At 44.3% G+C, this 16,223-nt stretch overlaps 1 protein-coding gene across 1 annotated transcript; it reads right to left on the bottom strand.

Moving 5' to 3' along the window:
- Positions 1-4,236: 4,236 nt before the first annotated feature.
- On the bottom strand, positions 4,237-7,904 carry LOC129150507 (uncharacterized). Its single transcript, XM_054722270.1, is given in 7 exon segments — positions 4,237-4,820; positions 4,933-4,971; positions 4,974-7,145; positions 7,178-7,230; positions 7,232-7,467; positions 7,469-7,691; positions 7,693-7,904. Coding segments are annotated over 7 exon segments (3,519 nt in total).
- Between the last annotated feature and the right edge of the window lie 8,319 nt (positions 7,905-16,223).

The raw sequence follows: 16,223 nt of genomic DNA, 5'->3' as shown, positions 1-16,223 counted from the left end.
TATTAATTGAGCATACTGGCATGGGTTGATTTCTGGGTTCTCTGTTCTGTTCCATTGTTGTATATGTCTGTTCTTGTGCCAGTACCAGGCAGTTTTGAGAATAGTGGCTTTGTAATATAGCTTGATATCTGGTATTGTGATCCCTCCCACTTTGTTCTTCTTTCTCAGGATTTCTGTGGCTATTCAGGGTCTTTTTTTATTCCATTTGAATTTTTAGAGAGTTTGTTCTAGGTCTGTGAAATATGCTGTTGGTAATTTAATGAGGATTGCATTGAATCTAGAGATTGCTTTGGGTAGTATGGACATTTTAATGATGTTGATTTTACCAATCCATGAACATAGTATATTCTTCCATTTGTTTATGTCTTCCTCTATCTCTTTTTTCAAAGTCTGTAGTTTTCTGAGTACAGGTCTTTTACCTCCTTATTTAAGGTTATTCCTAGGTATCTTAATTTTTTTTTTGTTGCAATGGTAAATGGGATTGTATTTTTAGTTTCTCTTTCTGTGAGTTCATTATTGGTGTGTAAAAAAGTCAGATTTCTAGGCATTAATATATTCTGCTACATTGCCAAATTCATTTATTAAGTCTAGTAGTTTTTGATGGAGTCTTTAGGGTTTTCTATGTGCAGTATCATGTCATCTGTGAATAATAATAGTTTTACTTCCTCTTTTCCAAATTGGATGCCTTTTATTTCTTCTTGTCTGATCACTATGGCTAGCACTTCTAGTACTATGTCAAACAGAAGTGGTGAAAGTGAGCATCCTTGTCTTGTTCCTGTTCTTAGGGGAAATGGTTGTTTTTTTGTCCATTGAGTATGATTTTGACTGTAGGTTTATTGAGATATGATCCCTCTATTTCTACCTTGCTGAGAGTTTTTATCAAGAAAGGGTGTTGGATTTTGTCAAATACTTTTTCTACATCAATTGATATGATTATGTGATTTTTTTCTCTCTTAATTTGTTTATGTGATGAATCACATTTATTGATTTGCAGATAGTGTACAAACCTTTTATCCCCAGAATAAATCCTACTTGGTCATGGTGTATGATCTTTTTAATGTATTGCTGGATCCAATTTGCTAGAATTATTTTTGAAGATTTTAGTATCTATGTTCATCAGGGATATTGGCCTGTAATTCTCTTTCTTTGTAGTGTCTTTATCTGGGATTAGGGTAATACTGGCTTCATAGAAAGAGCTTGGAAGTGTGCCTTCCTCTTGATTTTTTGGAATGGTCTGAGGATGACATATTTTAGTACTTATTTAAAAATTTGGTAAAACTCCTCTGTGAAGCCATCTGGACCAGGGCTTTTTATTTGCTGGAAGTTTTTTGATTACTGCTTTAATTTCCTCCATAGTTATCAGCTTATTCAGGTTTTGTAATTCTTCCTGATTGAGTTTTAGAAGGCCATATTTTTCTAGAAATATATTCATTTTGTCTAGGTTGTCCAGTTTGTTGGCGTAGAGTTGTCCATAGTATTTTTTACAGTCCTTTGTATGTCTGTGTGGGGTCATTGTTACTTCACCTCTTTCATGTCTGATTTTGTTTATTTGGGTCCTCTCTCTTTGTTTCTTGGTAAACCTGGCTAGAGGTTCATCAATCTTGTTTATCCTCTCAAAGAACCAGCTCTTGGTTTTATTTATTTTTTGTATTTTATTCTTTTTTTTTGGTCTCTATATTATTTATTTCTTCTCTGATCTTTATTATTTTCTTCATCCAGCTTACTCTGGGCTTTTCTTGATGCTATCTTTCTAACTCTTTAAGATGCAGAGTTTGATAATTTATTACCATTTTTTTTCTTGTTTTTTGAGGTTGTCTTGTAGAACTGTGAACTTCCCTCTCAGGACTGCTTTCACTGTGTCCCATAGATTTTGGATTGTTGTGTTTTCATTGTCATTTGTTTCCAAGATGCTTTTTATTTTTCTTTTATCTCATTGGTAACCCAATCATTGTTTAATAGCATGCTGTAACGCCCGGAACGCTGGCCGCACTCACAAAGCACCAAGAGACGCCTCTCATGCAAAAAGCAAAGGGTTTATTGGTACAGGCATGCCCGGTCCCACAACATACTCTGAACACAGAGCAGAGGTTGTGGGCCCCGAGCCTTTGTTACACAGCAATTTTATAGACGGGGGAATCCGGGGATGGGGCGTTACTCAAGTTATTGAGTTGGCCTACTCTGATTGGCTGGGTGGGGGCCGGGGCTTGCTTACGCAGGTGCAGGGTGTGGAGGCAGGGTGCGGTCTAACGGCGGGAAAAAGTGGTTTAGCCCTAGGCTATGGCGGGAAGAAGTGGTTTAGCCCTAGGCTATGGCGGGAAGAAGTGGTTTAGCCCTAGGCTATGGATTTCCCTTTCATTCCCCCCTTTTTCTGTTGGGCAATCTCTAATTCTAGAGACCGTCTGGCTCAGTCAAAGCTGTGTATTGTTGCCTGATGATCATGAGCTTAATATCTCCTATTCTCTGCTGTATGAATTTTATGAGTTTATTTAGAATACAGGGTCCTATGGTGAGGATTAACAGCAGGACTATGAGTGGTCCGGCAACGGCTGACAAGAGTGTTGTTAACCAGGGTGACTGTGTAAACCAAGATTTAAACCAACCTTTCTGTGCCTCCTTTTCCCTCTGTCGTTCGGCCAGCCGCTGTCGGAGTTTGGTCATGGATTCTTCAACTACCCCTGTGTGATTAGCATAGAAACAGCACTCTTCCCTGAGGGCTACACAAAGTCCACCATCCTGCATAAATAGGAGGTCTAGGCCCCATCTGTTCTGCAGGACTACCTCTGAGAGTGACGTGAGGGGGGTTTTAAGGGCTGTTATAGAAGTCTCTAATTTTTTTTTAAGTCTTGATCTATGGCAGTTTGGAGCTGTTGCAATTGGCTAGACCCTTGGATAAGAGCTGTGGTCCCAACTCCTATTCCTGCTGCTGTTCCAGCTCCCAAGAGAACGGCCAAAGTGAGTGACAAAGGCTCCCTCCTGAAGCGGGTGATCTGCCCTTCTGCTTTATCCTCGAATGAGTCTGCCTCATGGTATAATACCCGGGGAAACAAACGAACCATAACACAGAAATGGTGACTGTTATCAAAAATAGCAGTGGACACACAAGGGGTTAGGCCAGTGTTGTAGGCCCACCAGGCTCCTGTCCCTGAAGCCAGGTACTTATTAGTAGAGTTTACAGGGACAGTTCTGGCACATAGTTGCTGGTGACTTGAAGGGGGGTTTCCTATGCAGAGTCCCCTGCCAGAAACCTCAGGGAGAGTTAGCTGGTGATTACTCCCCTAGTTGTAGGTAGAGGAGTTGTTTGTTAGGTCGTAAGTCCCATTTAGAGCAATTCCTTCATAGTAAGGGGGTGCCGCTGAGAGGCAGAGCCAGCAAGACTGAGTCAATTCATCCTGGGTTGTATTAAGAGCAATGTAGGCCCCGCTTATGAGGTTAAACAGGGGGAATCTACCACTTGGTCCCGTTAGGGCAGGAGCCTCGCTACTCTGGGCTTGCGAGGCTTTTTCTGGGACTGTAGTAACCGGGGGAGGAGTTGCCCTTGTCCTTACTGACTGGTGGCTGCGAGATGGTTGGACCGGTCGAATTGCCAGATTGGGCCCCACAAGGACCGGTGTAGTCTTTTTCTGTAGCCTGACAGTAAACCAGAGGCCAAAATCATGCCCAGAGGTATAGAACCTAAGTCCCCATGTCCTCCCCTTATACCAACGGTTAAGCTTGTTGCTCATTCTGCCTATTTCTGTAAAGGAGATATTTAGTCCATTGCACAAAGCACTTGCGACACATTCTCTCCTAGTGCTGTTCTAGTGAACAGTAAGCCAGTCTGATTTTGAACTGGTGACCCAATAAGCTGACCCTGTGGTCTCATACCCCCATTCTGCACAATAGAGGGATTCAGGCCCACCGCAATGCCGCATCATCTGTCGGCTGCGGTCATCTTTCGGGCAAACATAGAAGGTGAGGGCCTTGAGGAGATAGTGTTTATGTGGGGTACTGCACCCCGCTGTTTCGAAACCAGGGGCCGGGCCACCGTACCCACTATGATAGTCGGTACCTTTGGGGATGTTATTAGGGTCCTCAGTGTCTTGTATGTCCCAAGTGTCCAGGCCAACGGCCAGTTGGCAGATATCAGGGTGTAATGTGGGCCACCAGCTACCCGGGGTGTGCGTACCCTCGACCGACCAGACCACTTGTCCTGTTGGGTTGATGACTTCCCAGGCTAAGGTCGCAGGGGCATGGGGGTTACCTGCCATCGGACTGGGCAGGCAAGGGCTTACGGCGAAAGCGAAGCTTAAGAGGATTGTCAGTCCTTTCCATTGTCCATTCAGGTCCCGGCTGTGGGGCAGGCTTGAGATGAGAGGCATGGATCCACGATGAGATGCCATCTACTTTCACCGCAGTTGGAGTGGTCAGTAGTACTACGTAGGGTCCTTTCCACCGGGGCTCTAAGCTGTGGGTCTGGTGCCTCCTCACGAACACTGAGTCTCCAACGTGGAAGGAGTGGGGCACCTTGAGGTCTCCTGGTTGGTAAGCAGAGGCTAAAGGCTTCCAGAGAAATCGTTGGATTCCCTCTAGGGCTTTTAACCTGGCAAGCAGAGGAGCATGGGGTAATAAGTTCGAATCTGTGGCAGGTGATATTTTTGAGATTGGAGGTGGGGTTCCATACAGAATCTCAAAAGGGGTCAGGTTATACATGGAGGGTGAGGGAGTGTTCCGAGCGCGGAACAGGGCGTAAGGTAGGAGCATGGTCCAATCCTGAATGCCAGTCTCCAAGGTCAATTTAGTTAAGGTCTCCTTGATTGTTTTATTCATTTTTTCTACCTGCCCTGAACTTTGGGGACGATAAGCACAATGTAATTTCCAATTAATCCCCAATACCCTGGCCACTCCCTGACTTACCTGGGCCACGAAAGCAGGTCCATTGTCTGACCCAATTACCTGGGGCAGTCCAGACCGAGGAAAAAATTCTTCCATAATCTTCTTTACCACCACTTGGGCTGTTTCCCTCCGGGTGGGGTAGGCCTCTACCCATCCTGAGAAAGTATCTACAAAAACTAAGAGAAATCTTAACCCATATTTGGCTGGCCTGATTTCAGTAAAGTCCACTTCCCAGAATTGGCCAGGCCTATTCCCCCTTAGTCTCTTTCCCTCTGAGGTTTGGGATGGATGTGCATTCACAGCCTGACAGGCTTGACAATTCTTAGCTACTTGTTCCGTCAACCTCTTGTTTTCTGTAGCCGCTAAGGAAAAGGGTTGTTCCCTCAGCAGTTCTTGCATTTTTCTGGCACCTAGATGAGTGAGCTGATGAACATGCTGTAAGTAGGAAGTCGCCTATTGTTCCTTACTTTTAACAGTTGTGGGTGCCAGATTCTCCTCTTGGGTCTCAGTTATTAGTGCTAGAACTCCTGCCCCTCGAAGAGCTGCTGCCTTTGCTTCTTCATCCGCCCGTCGATTTCCTACGGCTATAGGGTCTGATCCTTTCTGATGACCGGGGCAATGGACTATAGCCAATTCGGTGGGCAGCAGAACTGCCGCCAATAGCCTAAGGATTTCAGCCTTGTGCTTAATGTCCTTTCCGGCTGAGGTTAGTAGTCCTCTTTGCTGGTATATGGCCCCATGTACATGAGCAGTAGCAAATGCATAGCGGCTGTCTGTATAGATGGTAGCCTTTTTTCCTTTAGCCAATTCTAAGGCTCTTGTGAGAGTAATCAGCTCCGCTTTCTGGGCTGAGGTCCCTTCTGGCAGCCCTGCTGACCATATGGTCTTAGTTCTGCTGACCACCGCCGCCCCCGCATGTCTCTTACCATCTCGCAGGAAGCTGCTACCGTCCGTGAACCAGGTTACTTCTGAGTTGGGTAATGGAAGGTCCTTCAGGTCGTGGCGGATTCCTGCTTCCTCTGCCAAGATGTCCTGGCAGGAGTGCAAGACTGGATCCGCAGCTTCGTCCGGGAGCAGGGTAGCAGGGTTTAAGGTAGACGGGGGCCCAAAAGTTACTCGATCCTTATCCAACAAAATGCTCTGATAATGGGTGATGCGTGCATTTGAGAGCCACCGGTCTGGGGGCTGCCTGATAATGCCCTCCAGAGCGTGCGGGGCTATGATGGTCAATTTTTGTCCCAAAGTCAGTTTATCGGCATCTTTAGCCAACAGAGCGGCGGCAGCGATAGCCTTAAGACAGCGGGGCCATCCTCCTGCTACTGAGTCCAAGCGTTTGGACAGATAGGCCACTGGCCTCCTCCAGGGTCCTAGGGTCTGGGTTAGGACTCCTCGGGCTGTCCCTCCTCGCACCTCTATGTAGAGGGTGAAGGGTTTCTCAACATCGGGGAGTGCCAGTGCTGGGGCTGACAATAGGGCCCTCTTGATGTCACCAAAGGCCTGCTGCTGTTCTGGCCCCCAGGAAAATTCCGCATCCCCTTTTAGAAGTGGATAAAGTGGGGCAGCTAATGATGCAAACCCCGGGATCCATAGTCTACAGAACCCGGCCGTCCCTAGGAACTCTCGGAGTTGTTTCCTGGAGGCAGGTACGGGAATCTGCACAACAGTCTTTTTCCGGGCCTCCGTCAACCACCGCTTGCCTTCCCGGAGAGTATATCCTAAGAAAGTTACTTCCCGCCTGCATATCTGGGCCTTCTTAGCTGATGCCTGGTACCCCAGCTGAGCAAGTTCTTGCAATAGGGAATGGGTCCCATACTCACATTCCTCCTGAGACGGTGCAGCCAACAGTAGGTCGTCTACGTACTGGAGCAGAGTCACCTCCGGGTGTCGGGTTCTGAAGGGACCCAGGTCCTGGTGGAGGGCCTCATCAAAAATGGTGGGTGAATTCTTAAAGCCCTGGGGTAGCCTTGTCCAGGTCAGTTGCCCCGCTATCCCGGCCTCTGGATCAGTCCATTCAAAGGCAAACAATGGTTGGCTGCTTTCACAAAGCCGTAGACAGAAGAAAGCATCCTTCAAATCTAATACAGTATACCAGGTTCTGTCAGGTTGGAGGGTGCTTAGAAGGTTGTAGGGGTTAGGTACAGTGGGATGTATGTCCTGTACCCTACTGTTAATCTCCCTCAGATCCTGTACTGGTCGGTAGTCTCCCGTTCCTGGCTTCTTGACAGGGAGGAGTGGTGTGTTCCAGGCTGACTGGCAGGGCCTCAAAACCCCCTCTTGGACCCAGGTCCCCTCCCTTTCTACTTCCTTTCTCTTGTGTTACTAACTACTGTGGCCAGGATTTTAGTCAATGCCTTGTCTCTCCTCTGTCTCCCTTTTGTGAAAAACCTTGTCTGCCTCCTTAACTAGGTCTCTGAGAGTCAAATCCTGGAGCCCATCAAGGCACCGTAGTTTACGCCTTATATCCGCAGCTGATTGGCCAATAAAGGCCATGGCCACCGAGGCCTTCTGTTCCTCTGATTGCGGATCAAAGGGCGTAAACCTCCGATAGGCCTCCATTAACCTCTCTAAAAAGACTGTGGGCGATTCGGGGGAGCCCCTGAACGCCTTCCCTTACCTTAGCCAAATTGGTGGGCCGCCTGGAGGCTGCCCGGAGACCTGCCACAAGAGCCTGGCGATAGGAGGACAGATGCTCCCTACCTTCTGGTACGTTGGGGTCCCAATCCGGTCGGCGCAGGGGGAAGATGTTGTCAATGCGGTCTTGCAATTGCGTTGGTTGTCCGTCCCGCCCGGGAACATTTTTCCGCGCCTCTAGGAGCCTAGTTTCTCTCCTCAGTGGTGAAGAGGGTTCCCAGGAGTTGCTGACAGCCATCCCAAATGGGTTGACGGGAGAACATTAAGGGCTCCACGAGGCCTGTTAACCTAGGATAGGGCAGAGGAGAGTCTAAAAGGATCAGATCAGGTTGTGAGTCCGGGAGGACGGGAGGGGCCGAGGGCGGCGGGGAAGGGGTAGCTGGTTTCACCGGCAACATCATGGTCTGCGACGCCGTCGGCAGGGTCCTGGGGAGAGAACTGAGGAACCAGAAAGGCTTTCTGACCAATGATCCAAGGTCAGGGACAGAGGAGTGGAGGTGGACTGACCCATGGCAAGAACCATACAAATGACAGTAAACATTGAACAGAAGACAAGGACGAACACAACACGCTCAGACAAAAATCCAAAAGGTCTCACAGCACCAATTGACCTGGCTGGCAACAGAATTTCAGAGTCAGACTCTAACAGATGGGAGGATTCCAGGCGCCCCTGGGCCTCCCCAGATGGGAGGATTCCAGGCGCCCCTGGGCCTCCCCAGATGGGAGGATTCCAGGCGCCCCTGGGCCTCCCCAGATGGGAGGATTCCAGGCGTCCCTGGGCCTCCCCAGATTCCACCAGGGCGTCCCCTGGGGATGTGGCTTGCGACCTCCCGACACGTCTGTCAGCCGCAGTCGGGGGAGACTTACGCCCCTCCCCGACAGCCACCAGACCAAACAGATTTGCCAGCCTTAACCCTCAAACTAAACAGCAAACAGAAGACAAGGACAAGCGATCGCTATCCGAGAGGCGCCGTTACTTACCCCAAGAAGCGTCTGTTGGAGCCTGAAGGCGGCTGCAGCAAATCTCGGTGGAACCTCCAAATGTAACGCCCGGAACGCTGGCCGCACTCACAAAGCACCAAGAGACGCCTCTCATGCAAAAAGCAAAGGGTTTATTGGTACAGGCATGCCCGGTCCCACAACATACTCTGAACACAGAGCAGAGGTTGTGGGCCCCGAGCCTTTGTTACACAGCAATTTTATAGACGGGGGAATCGGGGGGATGGGGCGTTACTCAAGTTATTGAGTTGGCCTACTCTGATTGGCTGGGTGGGGGCCGGGGCTTGCTTACGCAGGTGCAGGGTGTGGAGGCAGGGTGCGGTCTAACGGCGGGAAAAAGTGGTTTAGCCCTAGGCTATGGCGGGAAGAAGTGGTTTAGCCCTAGGCTATGGCGGGAAGAAGTGGTTTAGCCCTAGGCTATGGATTTCCCTTTCAATGCTACTTAGCCTCCAAGTGCTTGATTTTTTCCCCCATTGTTTTTATTGTAGTTGATTTCTAAATTATGCCATTGTGATCTGAGAAGATGCTTGAATTTAAAGAGTCTTTGCCTGTGTCCCAATATGTGGTCTATCTTTGAAAATGTCCCATGTGCATTTGACAAGCATGTATAATTTGTTGCTTTGAGATGAAATATTCTGATGATGTCAATTAATTCCATCTGATCTATGAGTCATTTAGTATTGCTGTTTCTTTGCTGATTTTTTGTTTATAGAGGATTTATCCATTAATCCAGGGTATTAAGGTCCCCTACTATGACTGTATTGCTGTTGATCTCTCCTTTGATATCTTCCAGAAGTTCAGAAGTTGTGGGTTTTTTTTGCTTTTTTAAAAATGTATTTGGATGCTCCTATATTGGGTACACATATGTTATCAGAGTTATATCCTCTTATTGAATTGCTCCCTTTTTTATATGAAAGTGGCCCTCCTTATCTTTGTTATGGCCTTCACTTTTAGGTCTATTTTGGCACATGTAAGTATTGCAACCCCAGTGTTGTTTTTCATTTCCATTTGCCTGAAAAAAAAATTTCCATCCCTTCACTCTCAGTCTGTATGAGTCCTTTGTTCTGAGTGGGTCTCTTATAGACAGCAAATATATGAGTCATGTTTTCTTATCCATTCAGCTATTCTATGTCTTTTGATTGGAGCATTTAGTCCATTTATGTTTAAGTTTATTATTGATAGGTACTTGTTTTGTCGCCTGTGTTCCTTCTTTCCTTCCCATTTCTTCTTTTTACAGCAGTCCCTTTAGCATTTCTTGCATTGATGGTTTTGTGGTAATAAATTGCCTTAGCCATTTTTTTTTTTTTGTCTGTGAAGCTCCTGATTTCAATTTTGAATGATAGCCGTGCTTGGTATAATATTCTTGGATTCAGTCCCTTGCTTTGCATCACTTTGTATATTTCATTCCATTCCCTCTGGCCTGATGTGTTTCTGTTGAGAAGTCAGTTGGTAGTCTAATAGGAGGTTCCTTGTAAGTAACTTTCTGTCTCTGGCAGCCTTTAAGATTCTTACTTTGTCATTGATGTTTGTCAATTTAATTATGATGTGTCTTGGTGTTGGACTTTTTGGGTTCATCTTGTTTGGGACTCTGTGTGCTTCTTGGACTTGTGTGACTTTTTTCTTCCCCAAACCAGGGCAGTTTTCTGTCATTCTTTCTTGAAACAGGTTTTCTATCCTCGCTCAGCTTCCTCTCCTTCTGACACCCATATTATGCAGATGTTATTTTGTTTTATGTTGTCCCAAAGCTCCCTATGCTCATCTCCTGATTTTTAATTATTTTTTCTAGTTGCTGCTCTGTTTGGGTGGTGTGGCTGTCAGGTCCTTGGCAGCGTCCAAGGCAAGTATGGGTAGTGGTTAGACTAGGTTCCTAGTCAAGGCCACTCTCTCCTTTAAGATTGTGTGGACTCCTTTCCATAGCCCAGCAGCCTGGGGAGTGCCTGCAGTGGTGGCAGGGGCTCCGCAACCAGGAGAGCCTGGTCTGCCAGCCCCTGAGACTCTTGCTAAATCTAACTGTCCCTCACTCACACACGCACACACCACACACGTCCACACACACCCCTTTTACTCCCTCCCTCATTTACACCCTGTCCCTCAGTGCCATATTGTCAATCAAAATAGGTTTTATCTTGAAGCAAAATGCACACAAATAGACACACAATCCCCCACCATCTCCACACACAAATATATGCATTCATAAAGATAAAACTGGAGCAAGACATTTGTGAAAATATTTATGCTCTGTGTGATATGCCTTTTTATTTTCTCTTTTCAACTAGTTCATTAAGAATAAATGCTGATCTCTGCCTATCAAACTGATCTCATTACTAGGACCAGCTACATACTTTGCATGGCCCAATAAAAACTTTATTAAAAATTTCAATATGGCAATAACAGATCATTAACCCTTTGCACTCACTTGCTTTTTTCTCGATTCCTTTATTCTACTCGGGATTTAATTTTTAAATACCCCAGATTTTACAAAGCGCGGCAGTAGAATAAAAAACTGGAGTTTCTTTTCATACAAACTTATTTATTTGGATTTTTTTATATTTTAAATTATTGATACATTCAAAGAGTAATTTTAATCTCCATGCTAACCGTGTCGAGTCACACTCGACATCCGAGTGCAAAAGGTTAATCCATGGGTGGAGCCCTACTGAGTATGAGGCCTTCTGAAAATGCACAGGTTTTTATACCAGTGAAACCATCCCTGCTCACTACTTATGAATAGGTTGTAGTGAGCAGTTAAATACACAATGCTAGAGCAACTCTTATTTTACAGATGTGAAGACTGGGGTCATCTGAAGTTTAGGGATTTAAGATTAAAAAATGATTAAGTCCAATAGAATGGCAGTTCCCTAATTTCTATTACAGTGTTCTTACCAGTAATCTTAGCTCTGGGAATGGGATAATGAAGTTATAAAATTTTTGGCTTTTTGTCAGTTTTTAATCATAAGTTAAAAAAATTGCTATTAATTCAGATGTTGTTGAAATTTTTTCTAATACCACTTAATCTATTTTTATATCTTAGTGAGAGTTGATGGTTTTCTAAATCATCAACTACTATGATATACTATTGTAGTTGTTTGAAGGTTTAAGGGAGAGAACCAGATATAAGTTTTAGATTCGGAGTCAAGGAATAATGTCATAAAAAACAGGCCAAGTAATGCCCTACAGAAATTGAAGAGAGGTATGGATGAGGGGTTATTATACTTAGAGAGGGAGGGAAACACTTATTTCTCTCAGCCTGAAGGTAAGGGTAAGAGGGCAACTGTGTACATAGGATATTGCTTTCAAGTATATAGAGGAGAAATGTGTACATTTTTTTTTTCTACAAAGAAATGACACTCAGGGTGATATGCAGGGAGTCAAGTAAAATAGAGAGGTTAGTTAGGGCAGCCTGAGGGATCTTGGTTATTCTATAAAGGAGCTACAGCATGAAATTAAATATGTATTCAAAGTCACATATCTATATATTCAACTAAATTGAATAAGATATATTATTGACTTATAATGATAAAGATAAAATAACAATTATTAATGATTGCATTTAATTGATTATTATGCTGAATCCAGATTGTTTTAAAGCAAAGATGAATCTGAGCCAGTTAAATAAAGTGGGTTATTTAAAATATGTTTCCTAATCTTAAACGACAATACAATGAATTAAACTGTTTTTGTGTTTGGACCTAGTGTTTAATTTGATGCTTAGTTTGGCAACACAAATTAAGGTTTCTTTTTTTGTTTATTTTTAATTGAAATATACTTGACATATGACATTATATTAGTTTCAGTTACACAAGATAACGGTTTGATATTTGTACATACTGCAAAGTGATCACAATTAGTCTAGTTATAATCCACATAATTATGTCATCATTGCAACAGGAATTTTTAAGATCTACTTTCTTAGCAACTTTAAAATATACAGTAGAGTATTAACTTTCACCTTTATGCTATATATTATATCACCAGCACTTATTTTATAACTAGAAGTTTGTACCTTTTGACCACCTTCACCCATTTCCATTTTGCCTGCCCACCTCCCCCCACACACACCTCTGGTAATGTATTCTCTGTATCTGTGAGTTTGATTTTATTTTATTTGTTTATATTCCACATATACTTGGTGTACCAGTTAATAATGCGTTTTTTTTTTTCAATAGATGGAGTTACACATACGTTGATATATATGCAATTTGATATGTATGCTATTTTGGTGTATTGACAGCAAACTTCAAAACTTCATATGTCAAAATTGCTGAAGTTGTTAACATTATAGATATATTTTTTACACTTAAAAATTTCAAATTTCATGCCAAAAAAAGAGTGTTTGCGGGAAGTTTTAATTCATTACTTTATTTTGAAGAAAAAGTTATCGTATACTTCGGGAAGCTTATGGTGAACATGCTCCATCTCAAGATACTTGTGAACGCTGGTTTAAACACTTTAAAAGTGATGATTTTGATGTGAAAGACAAGGAATGTCCAGGTCAACCAAAAAAGTTTGAAGACCAGCAATTACAACATTATTGGATGAAAATGCGTATCAAACTCAAAAACAACTTGCAGAAAGATTAAACATTGCTCAGTAAACAATTTCCTATTGTTTACAAGCAATGGGAAAGATTTTAAAGGAAGGAAAATGGGTGCCACATCAACTAACCAAAAGACAAATGGAAAGCCGAAAAGTCATCAGTAAAATGTTTCTTCAACGGCATGAAAGAAAGTAATTTTTTGCATCGAATTGTAACTGGCGATGAAAAGTGAATTTATTTTGAAAATCCCAAATGCACAAAATTATGGGTTGATCCAGGTCTGCATCGACTGCAAGGCCAAATCGCTTCGGAAAGAAGACAATGCTCTGTGTTTGGTGGGATAAGGAAGGTGTGATGTGTTATGAGCTTCTAAAACCAGGTGAAACCATTAATACTGATCGCTGCTGACAACAAATAATCAATTTGAACCACGCTTTGATGGTGAAACGACCAGAATGTGCCAGAAGACACAGCAAAGTAATTTTGCTTCACGATTACGCACCATCACATACTTCAAATCAAGTTAAAGACACACTAAAAAATCTTGCCTGGGAAGTATTAACCTACCCGCTTGCTCCTTGAGATTACCACTTGTTCTGATCAATGGCACATGCACTTTCTGAGCAGCACTTCAAAATAAACAAAGAAGTGGAAAATTGGTTCTCTGAATGGTTTGCCTCAAAACAAAAGTTCTATTGGGACGGTATCCACAAATTACCTGAAAGATGGGGGAAATGTGTAGCTAGTGATGGACATTACTTTGAATAAAGCACTTTTGATGTTTCTCTTGAAATTATCGTGTTTTCTTTGATTACAGAATCCTCCATTATTAACCAGTACACCTAGTAAATAGTGAGATCATATGGTATTTGTCTTTACCTGTCTGACTTATTTCATTTAGCCAAATTCCTTTGGAGTCTATCAATGCTATTGCAAATGACAGGATTTCCTTCTTTTTGTGACTTAGTAATATCCCATTTTCTTTACCCGTTCATACATTGATTGGGTGTTCTTGACACATGTATCTTGCATGTCATGGCTATTATAAATAGTGCTGCAATTGAAATGAAATTTTTGGACTAGAACCTGGATTCTTTGTCCACCGGAATTGAAGAATGAATCCACGGACAGAAAGTATTATACCAAAGGTAGAAATTTATTGAAAAACAAGTATAGACTCCCACATAGGGAGAGGGAAAGAGTCCCACAGAATGGACTCTCACATAGGGAGGGAGAAAAGGGTCCCTCTGAGTTCCTTTTCCCTATGGCTTATAAAGGCCACAAATCCTGGTGCCTTGATATCCCCTCTGATTGGTCACTATTTCCTTAGATTGGTTACTATAGTAACTCCTGGGCTCAAAGGTCAAAGCTCACGTGGGACGTGTGAGGTTCTCCTCCCCTCTTTCCTTATTGTTTTTCTATTCCCTTTGGGCTTTCTTCCTCTCTCCTTCTGGATGAAGGGCTTCCTTCTCTTTATTTTGTAAACTAGAGGCCTGGTGAATGAAATTTGTGCACTGGACGGGGGGGATGTTCCTCAGCCCAGCCTGCACTTTCTCCAATCTGGGACATCTCAGGGGATGCCTGACTGCTGGTTTAGGCCTTGTGGGATCAGGCCTAAACTGGCAGTTGGACATCCCTATCAAAATCTGGGACTGCTGGCTCCTAACTGCTCACCTGCCTGCCTGATTAACACCTAACTGTTCCCCTGCCAGCCCTATCGCCCCCAACTGCCCTCCCCTGCCAGCCTGATCTTGACCCCAAGTGCCCTCCCCTGCTGGCCTGATCTTGCCCCCAACTTTCCTTCCTTGCTCACCTGGTTGCCCCCAACTGCCCTCCCCTGCCAGCCTGATCTTTCCTCCAACTGCTCTTCCCTGCCAGCCTGATCGCCTCTGTCTGCCTCTACCTTCCTCATCACCCCTAACTGCCCTACTCTGCCAGCCTGATCTTGCCCCCAACTGCCCTCCCCTGCAGGCCTGTTTTCGCCCCCAACTGCCCTCCTCTGCTGGCCAATTTGGTTCTGATTGGTTGGTTTCTATGCCAGTCAGCATCAAAAGCTCCACCTCCTAGGCAGCCCTTGGCTCCTCACACTTCACCCAGATTTGGTTCTGTTGGTCGGTTTCTATGCCAGTCAGCATCTCTGGGCCTATCAATGGGGCCTGATCAGAAAGGTGGGTGGAGGCCTGGATTGAAATGGAGGTGTGGCTGCTGGCCAGGCCTGGAGAGAAAAAGAGAGGCAAGTGCTGATCAACAGCTGCCACAGAGGCTATGGATCAGACCCTGCTTCTCTCTTCAGGCCTCTCTCTGGGTTTGATTCACAGCCCCCTCAGCAGTCAGTGCTGGGTCACCATGCCTGCTGCCGTAGCAGTCAGCACTCAGTTACCACAGCAACCCAGCGCTGACTGTAGGACTGATTTCTGTCCTACAGGTTGTGGTGGATCCACGGTTTTTATATATTAGGTTATAGACCTTTTGCTATTCCCAGTTTACCTCATTCTATGGAAATGTACCTGTTGCAGCTTTTCAGCTTCCCTATTCTATGGAAATATTCCTTCTGCTGCCATGCAGCCCTGTGCTTCCTCCATGGTCCCCCTAATTTCCAAAATTTCTAAAATTTCCTAAACCTGTCCTATTTTACCCCCCAAATTCCTGTTTCACAATGAACCTGGGGTTGTGTATATCTTTTAGGTTTTATTTTAAAAAATATTTTTATTGATTTAAGAGAGAAAGGGAAAGAGAGAGAGAGATGGAAACATCAATGCTGAGAAAAAATCCTTGATCTGCTGCCTCCTGCATACTCCCTACTGGGGATTGCACCTGCAACCCAGGCACGTGCCCTTGACCAGAAACCAACCTGGGATCCTTCAGTCCACAAGCCCAAAGGCTCTATCCACTGAGCCAAACCAGCTATAGCTAGGCTTTCTTTAATTCATTTTATTTATTTTTTTCAAAGTATTTTATTTTATTTTTTAAATATATTTTACTGGTTTTTTTACAGAGAGAAAGGGAGAGTGATAGAGAGTTAGAAACATTGATGAGAGAGAAACATTGATGAGCTGCCTCTTGCACACCCCCTACTGGGGATGTGCCTGCAACCAAAGTACATGCCCTTGACCGGAATCAAACCTGGGACCCTTCAGTCCGCAGGACCGACAGTCTATCCACTGAGCCAAACCAGTTAAGGCTA

The sequence above is a fragment of the Eptesicus fuscus genome, chromosome 2 (assembly GCF_027574615.1).
Source record: "Eptesicus fuscus isolate TK198812 chromosome 2, DD_ASM_mEF_20220401, whole genome shotgun sequence".
Classification (NCBI taxonomy): domain Eukaryota; kingdom Metazoa; phylum Chordata; class Mammalia; order Chiroptera; family Vespertilionidae; genus Eptesicus; species Eptesicus fuscus.
This window is presented reverse-complemented; position numbering and strand designations above follow the sequence as displayed.